This window comes from Acipenser ruthenus, chromosome 1 (assembly GCF_902713425.1).
Source record: "Acipenser ruthenus chromosome 1, fAciRut3.2 maternal haplotype, whole genome shotgun sequence".
NCBI lineage: Eukaryota > Metazoa > Chordata > Actinopteri > Acipenseriformes > Acipenseridae > Acipenser > Acipenser ruthenus.
Window position 1 is genome coordinate 106366849 of NC_081189.1, and position 8530 is coordinate 106375378.

Genomic DNA, 8530 nt, shown 5'->3' on the forward strand with positions numbered 1-8530 from the left:
TGCTCAGTGAATACCTACTGGCAGGCATATCCCAAAAGTATTGGTTGGTGGTCATCTTCGAATTGAAAGGAAACTATTATTATTATTATATATATATATATTATATATATTATATATATATATATATATATATACACACACACACACATACACACACACACACACACACCTTAATCCCAGGTCGTTTTGAAGATAGGTTTGGGTATTATGTGGTACTATTTTTAGTACAATAGAAACTGTGCTTGTGAATATATGTCATAGGTGTCATCTCTCCTGGAATCTGCTCTGTGATTGTTTACGTGGTTCTGTAACCGTACCAACTGTGGTCCAGATTAACTGAGCTTTAGCTCTAACTGCAAACACCTCCACACATCACACCAGTTTGGGGTCTCAGTTGATTTGTAATGGGATCAAGTAATTTCGACCATGAGTCTGTCAAGAGGCTATAATCTCAGGAAGTATCTGAAGTAAAACTAAACAAGCCTCTAATGGACACTGAGCTATGCCCTCATACCTATCGGAAATGAGGTGACCCTGTGTGTGTTATATCTTCATCACATTCTAAACTGTTTTATGTGTTGCTTTTTATGTGTCAACTAAGAAAACGAATAATGTTTTGCATTTGGGGACTCTAATGACATCGGAGGTTGCATGGAACTAGCAGGAAGCCTTTCTTTGCTGTTACTAAAGGCACAAACTGTGCCATTCAAACAAAAAGTTAAACACAAGACAGCATGTCGTATCACCACAAACAGTTAACTGCACAAATAATTATGGACATAATTAGGGTATTGTTTCTGCACAGATAATAAATAAATGACTAATACTGTGTAGGCGGATAGGAAAAGCAATTATAAAATGTATTAATACGTTTTTTCATCCGGTTCCTCATGAATTCATTATCATGGAAAAGCAAGTATCTACACATACCCAAGTAACCACTCATCAAACATTTATATTAAAATTAATGGTTCTTGTCATAGAAGAGCCTACTTACCACAGAAATAATATAAAACGGGCGCTTTGTCTGTAATGTGCATTAAACACTAGCCACAGGTTTTCATTGGCAATTCAGACTATTAAAGAGTTAACCGCTGAAGTTTAAGCACAAAAAGGCTCAGCTTACCAACATCATTCATTTTCCAATAAAATAAACAGAAAACAAGTCAGTTCTGCATATGTAACCTTGGTGATTCATTTTGTGTTACCCACCTTGAACCAAAGGCACACTATCATTTGACTTCACTTGATCAACAATATGCTTCTATGTTCATACATTCCATCACCACAACACATTTACTAAGTTGCAATATAACATGTGGTTTTACCTGATTTCTAAAATCTGTTTATTATTGTCATCAACATACTGTATCTGTTTGTAACAAAAAAATGTCTACAAGAAAAATGTTTGTGTTTTTAAAAGAATCAGCAACTCATTCAAGGGTTGTCAGCATAGACACACAAACAATGGACACAGAAGATGCTTTTTAAAAGAAATACTTACAATAGCCACATCTTGTCCCACCTTCAAAGACAAATCCATTGGGAACTGCTCCATATCGCCTGAGGTCTGAGAGTTTCCACTGTCCAATAATTGTTGGTGGGATGTCTCTTACAAGAACCAAGAGGTCATTACACAAATGCAGCGTAGCAGGTCCACTCTCCAGCTTGGTGCCAGGTAACACTGCTACATGAAATCTGTGGACTAGCAGAAAGCAGAAGGGACATTTAAATGAGGAGTAAAGATGAGTCTCATCTTTCTAGTAACACTATTAGTCTACTAGACATCAAATGCATTGAATCAGTTATTCCAAAAACTGAAAAAGCTTTGCGGATAGTCCATTCTAATATTATTATTTGTTTCTTAGCAGACGCCCTTATCCAGGGCGACTTACAATTGTTACAAGATAACACATTATTTTTTACATACAATTACCCATTTATACAGCTGGGTTTTTACTGGAGCAATCTAGGTAAAGTACCTTGCTCAAGGATACAGCAGCAGTGTCCCCCTCCTGGGATTGAACCCACGACCCTCCGGTCAAGAGTCCAGAGCCCTAACCACTACTCCACACTGCTGCCCATGACTTTCAAACAAGTACCCATAATAGTACTTGTTTGAAAGCTCTAAGAGGAACAGAAATAAACATTCGTTCATAGAAGAGAGAGGTCCATGAAGGGAGATGTTGGGATGTATAATAGAGGTTTTTGGACACCTGTGCATATTATTCCAAATCTATATTTAATAAAGGCTGTATATATAGTTCTCCACCCTTTTACAAACAGGTAGAATTCTCAGTTTGAAGTTATTATGAACAACTGAATGAATCTGACAGAAAATTAAACTGTAGGGGGTATGCTAAATACATTTCAGAATAAAAACGTAAAAAACTGAAGCCTGCGTTAAATCCTGTAGCACAGTTCGACAATGACTTTTCCTGATTTACTGAATAAAAAGGTAACAGTTCAAACAAACAATGAAAACCATATGAAGTTGAAAAGGGTAACATATAGAAAGGTGCTCAAACTTTTGTTCACTAACAATAGTCCACAAAAATAAATAGTAAAAACCAAACATGCCTGTACACTGTTGTGTAGTCAAATACATTACAGTTTACTGTACACAAAATCGCCAATAATGTCTCCGTGTTTTTTGTTGATCGGGTGGGTTTTGACTTGCTTCATTAAAGAAAATGTCCTTTTCTCAAAAGCAGAGAAATCGCCAGTTGTTTTGGCATACAAGTAAGTTTAGGTGTTTCATATGGTAGGTGTCTGTACCCTATAGAATTCTGTACCCTTGATGATTCCATGCCGACACAGCTGCATTTTTTCAAAAATTGATGTTGATGTTTCTGAACAGTATTTACATGTAATACAATGAAAATGTGTTTTAAAAGAAACTTTAATCAAGGGTTTTGTGTATTGAGCAAACCAGGAGGCTGAACATACGTATATCTAGAAAATCAGTGGTGTTAAATGTGCTATTTGATTTTATCACAGAATTAGTTTTGTCTTTTTTACAATGTTTGTTGCAAGCTGCAGAACTCAACGGAGAGCACAACGGGGCTTGGGCACAAAAATATCACACGTGCACGTTCAGCGATCTTTTAAAAACTGCATCTACAACAAGCATGGAATAATGTGGGGATACATAACTATATGGGGTAATGTTCCAGAAATCTGCATAACACCTGTCAGAAGAGTTTGATTTTGAGATACATGCCTCGGTTCGAATGTCAGTGAGTGAAGTTTTTCCAATCAAATCTGTATATGTAAAAAAAAAAAAAAAATAAATAAATAAATAAATAAATAAATAACATATAAGCATTTTGGGTCCCCCTTGAGTTTGGGCCCTAGGCTCATGACTAGTTTGCCTACGCGTTAATCTGGCCGCGCATGTGATTCTGGCATGTTAGCAAAACTAAAGGGAATGGGACAGTGCTGTAAAAAAGCCCATGCATTTTATTCATCACCTCTTAACAGAGACAAAATGGTCAGTAACACAAGCGAGACACAAATAAAATCAGACCCAAAAGGTTTGGCAGGTTTGGCAGGCTGGCAACACAAAATGATTGGCAAGTGGAGTTGCAAATAACAGCAGAACCAATGAATGTTTCAATACACACACTGTAATTTGCACTTAATATTCACAATTTAAAAAAATCAGCTTTTCTGAGCACGAGGAACCAAATGGAGGGTTTGTTTTTGTACCATTTATTTTATTACTGCTGGTTTTGAAAATGTGTTAGTTACTTAAAACCACTATTAAAGGATAAAACAAACACTATGTAATGAAAGGCTTTTGTAACAGTAAAAAGGCAGTGACTGACCAGTTGTACGCCTTGTGCGTTAAGTTTGTAAGCACAGAATTCATGTAAATTCCGGTCAAGGTTACCTTCTCCCAGGCTGTATCGGATGCGAATGTCCCAGGCATACATCGTCTCCTTGTTTTCGAACCCCAGCATTACTGCTTGTGTCAAGCAGATGATTGCCATCGTGTGACTCATCCCTTCGTAGGAGAGACCAGGGTCTAGGCCACAGATATCCTCTAAAGTCACGCTGCTCCTCTCCTTGTGTCCTTTGGTCTTGTCTGACTTGTCTTTGTATACTAGCAATAACAAACAATCTGAAAGGAACACAGTTGATATTGAACTAATTCAGGGAAGCACTGTCTCTATTTATTATGCTTTATGAAGAGGCTCTTGTCATAACAGAGTTAATCCACTTTATCAAAGTCAAGCACAATTTTTTGCCAGTGTAATAAACATTTTTAATTAAGAACATAAGAAAGTTTACGAGAGGAGGCCAGCGTACTCCCTCTAATGCATTACAATCTTCAAAAACTTTTTTTTACAAGTTGATTAAATCACTGAACATTTGTTTGTTTTTTAGTGTAAAGACATTCCTAATACTTTTTAGCACCCAAGGTGTACTTTATAAACACTTTATAAGCTTGTGAGTGTTTTAACCTTTGCATATTATTATTATTATTATTATTATTATTATTATTATTATTATTATTATTATTATTATTATTATTATTATTATTAGAATGTTGACCAAAACAATGGTCTCAGAGCAGTTAACACCTGTCCTTCAATAAGTACACTCTAATTTGGCTCGTCTTTACACCAGTTATCAGCAACACACTCTCAAAACATGACATTTCCTGTTCATTTCACTCAAGGACAATAGGGAAACAGTGGCAATTTTTAAGTTCAGACTGAAAGCTTACCTTCCTAGTCCAACTACATTACGGCTTTGCAGTTCTAATTTTAGACTTTTAAAGATAGCTATAACATTTTTTATATACTTTTGGTTATCCTGTCTTTAAAAGGCACAAGTTGTGTTGCTATGAGAACATCGTTGACCCACAGAGTGTCTCATATTTTTGTTTAAAGAAAAACACAACTTTAACGCACCACAAAGAGCAACTGACAAAACACTATTCTTTCACAGAACATAGACCTGTGAATCCAAACAGCTGTAAAAACAGGACCTTCCAAGTACTGTGTACCCCATGCATGCAGCTGAAGCCTTGTTAAAAAAACAAAAAACGAGGGTGTCAGAAGCAACTGCGATGAAGGAATTTTTTGCCAATATTTATATATTGAGACATACTGACATCAAAAGCATTTTAGGCATACTTATTTATCTAGCCTTATTGTCTTTAATTCAGTAACACTTGGTATTGGATTATGTAAGGGTCTATGTATTTGTTGAATGGCTTATGTAACCTCCTGGGATGTCTCTGAAAATTAGACATGGGCATCAGCTTTCATGCCAGTTCACTTTGTAAAACGAATGTATAACATATTTAAATATCGGTTTACTTTTTAAACAAAAGTTTATTACCGCACCAATATATCAAAATATAAATCAGTATTTGTTTCTGTTTATTTACTTACTTAAGCTATGCCTTTATTTGTGTATTAAGTTAAAAAGAAAGCAGTTTAAAATGTACAGATATGTCGACTTAAATAAATGAAAATGTTTATTTATTTATTTATTTATTTATTTATTTATTTATTTAATAAACTGAATAAATAAATATGCCCTAACAGTTTGCAGTATTTGGGATTAGATTCACTTCTCTGTCTCTTGATGCCATGCGTACAGTGCAAAAAATATCTGACAGAAACAGTTTTATTTAACAATCCTATTATGTGCAACTGTAGAAAATTAAAGATAAGACTGACCCTGATTTGTTTTGATATGCTTTAGTGGTTAAGCACTACTAAAACCTATAGCAACCAAGTCTTTTTTGCCCTAGATGATAATTGTATCACATTTAATAAAACTTTTTTCACACAAACGTTACAGTGTATTTTGCTGATTTATCCCATTCTCCAGAGAATTATCCTGCTTCTCGAATTTCTTAAACGACCATGGATCATATCATGTTTATAATTTTAGCCAATAGATACACTCTCTAATTAGTTGACAGTCTTTTGCTTCCTCAATAACGGTTTACTTGTTCGACACTGAATGTTTTCAACCACTAGACAGCTCATTATGATTCTCATTTTTTTCATTAACTTCAAACGACAAGTTACATTTTAGGGCTGTTTTAATTATAACTATGCGCTCGTCTTGCAGTATTAAAAGTTCTGAATGGGGGTAGGATGAAATTTAAGATGTACCGTGCTGGAAAGTAGACTGCATACTAGGTCTCCTCTCATCAAACAATTATTTTTTTACGTTTTGAGGGTCACAGAAACATTTTAGAAATTAATTCTAACTACATTATAAAAAGGAGCGACTTTCCACATCAAATTGCGGTGCTAATTTATTTTTCATTCAGAACAAAAAGTAAAAATTCCCTTATCAAAATGATTGCACACGCTGCATGTTCTTATGCTTTTCCAAATGTCTGTTTGCTTTCATTAGACTCATAATACATCTAGAAGTAACTTCTGTCATATAGAACAATTGGTTAGTTAGTGACATACCTGCTACAGGAGAGGGTTTTCTGAGCGCGACCCACCTACTCTTCCACTGCAAGTGAAAGAAAAATAGTTTTTTAAAAAAAACAACAACTTTACAAAAGCATTGACACTAAGCCACACCAACATATAAAGTGCAAAATATTGAAAAAAAGTAGCAACAATAATGAATATTTTTTAACCTTTTTTCCATCTCTCAATTTGACTTGTCCCTCCACGACAACCGAATCCGTCATCTTCAGTCATGATTCCAAACAGCTGCTCTCGCGGCTCTGTCCTGCTCCTGACTGCAGGGTCACTTTCAAAATGACATAGCTTTATTAGCTTTCAGCACTCACAGGAAAAGAGACACGGCTTCCACCCAGACAGAAACACACCCCGTAATTAAATGGGTCTGTCCCGTCTACCCCCCACAATGTGAAGTGTTACAATGTTTAGACAGTTGTTACACCGTTGCAGTATAATTATTTTTAAGTTGTTGAAACAAGTGACACGGAGACCCCACCAACTGTATGTTACTGCCCCCCCAACTGTATGATGCATTTTATTCATCACCTCTTAACAGAGACAAAATGGTCAGTAACACAAGCGACTATAACTGAGCTATATAGTATTATACTCAGCCCAGTTTTAGTCATGGCCGTGTCACTCTATTACAACTTATATCTTTGTCACTTTTTTAACATCTAACATATAATTGTTGTATATCCCCCCAGAAATAACCCAGCGCTCATCATCAAAAAAAATAAATAAAGCAAAAACACTTCACCAATACTTCAACTGTGTTATTTTCCTTTGTTAACAGTGCAATACGTGGAGCTAATGGTATTTCTAGGAAACATAGACGATCATTTTACACAAGAAAAGAGATCAGATTCAGTTCAGTGATGTTTTTTAGATAAACCTGATGCTGCCAAAGAGCACAAATGAGCTCAAGTGAGCTCAAGCATGGTATGCTTTTCTGCAAGCTTAACCCTGGGTGTGTGATCTATACCCTGAAGGCTATTCTGTAACCCATTAAAATAAAGGAACTAGATTCATTCAGAAAATAATATGTGTGTCTGGTGTTAAATCCATTTACTTCTTGTTGCAGGTTTAGTACAATGGTCAACTGGGCGTCACTGAAATACCATTGATTGTAACACTTGCAAGTTTCAGGTCTCATTCCAAAGTAACATGTTCTACTTGTAAACTTGAGATCATAATGTATTCTTTATTTAGATGTTGGTAGGCCATACACATGCATTTTGGGTCCACCATATTAACTTGTATCACAGTATAGGGCTAAGAGCAGAACACATGTAAACAAGAGGGATACATTTTTTAAACATATTATACAGATAAACAAAATATATGGAAACTGAGAATTTTCAGCAGGAATAAAAAAAGATAATTGCTCACATAACGATTAAAAGAGACATTTAATAACAATTTTAACTGTTCAATTTATACTGGCATTTAACAAACTTACTATGTATCCTTGAAAATGATTTATATAAAGTTATGTGTGGCAGAGTCATCTGCTCACTTAGCTATAAAACAAAGTAATGTGATACATTAGCTGCCTACTTAACTATAAAAACATGCAATGTGGTGCCTACTTAGATCGAAAACCATGTAATCTCTCACCAGTAAACACCCTGCTAATAAAACAGCTATACCTTTATATTGCCACACTTGCTGACTTACTTTTGAAATGAAGAAGACTGAACATAGAAAGAATAGAATGACTGTCCATTCTGAAGTAAAGCCAATCAAGACCACCCCCTCACCATCGAGGGAACCCCTGCAAGGTTTGGGAGGTGGAGGATGAAGTTGCAACTTGGATTGTTTCGGCAACAGCTAAGTGAATTTATTTGAGGTTTGAAGCTGGGAGGAGGGATCAATTGGAGGTGCAAGCACCCATGATCCCTTTCCCCAAATCTCAGCCTGTGTTTATAAGTGTGACATACAGTCAGACTCACATTAAGATAAACCCAATATCTTGTGTTAAAGAAGCTCCTTAGCAAGTTTCATCACAACTGGCCGAGCTGTTCTGTAGATACAAGTGCAAACTACCAAACTCTGAAGTGCGACATACGCCC

General features: G+C 35.7%; 1 protein-coding gene across 4 annotated transcripts in view; it reads right to left on the bottom strand.

Annotated features, from left to right (window-relative positions):
* The window catches only part of dok7b (docking protein 7b), a 44003-nt gene extending 37215 nt beyond the window's left edge, over positions 1-6788 (bottom strand). For all 4 annotated transcript variants that reach the window (XM_059033448.1, XM_059033440.1, XM_034034385.3 and 1 more), the window contains exons 1-4: positions 6629-6788; positions 6453-6498; positions 3896-4126; positions 1505-1705 (exon numbers count right to left, since the gene is read on the bottom strand). In XM_059033448.1, coding sequence (XP_058889431.1) covers positions 1505-1705; positions 3896-4126; positions 6453-6498; positions 6629-6682 — 532 coding nt within the window. In that variant the 5' untranslated portion in view covers positions 6683-6788. The remainder of the gene's footprint in view (positions 1-1504; positions 1706-3895; positions 4127-6452; positions 6499-6628) is intronic.
* Between the last annotated feature and the right edge of the window lie 1742 nt (positions 6789-8530).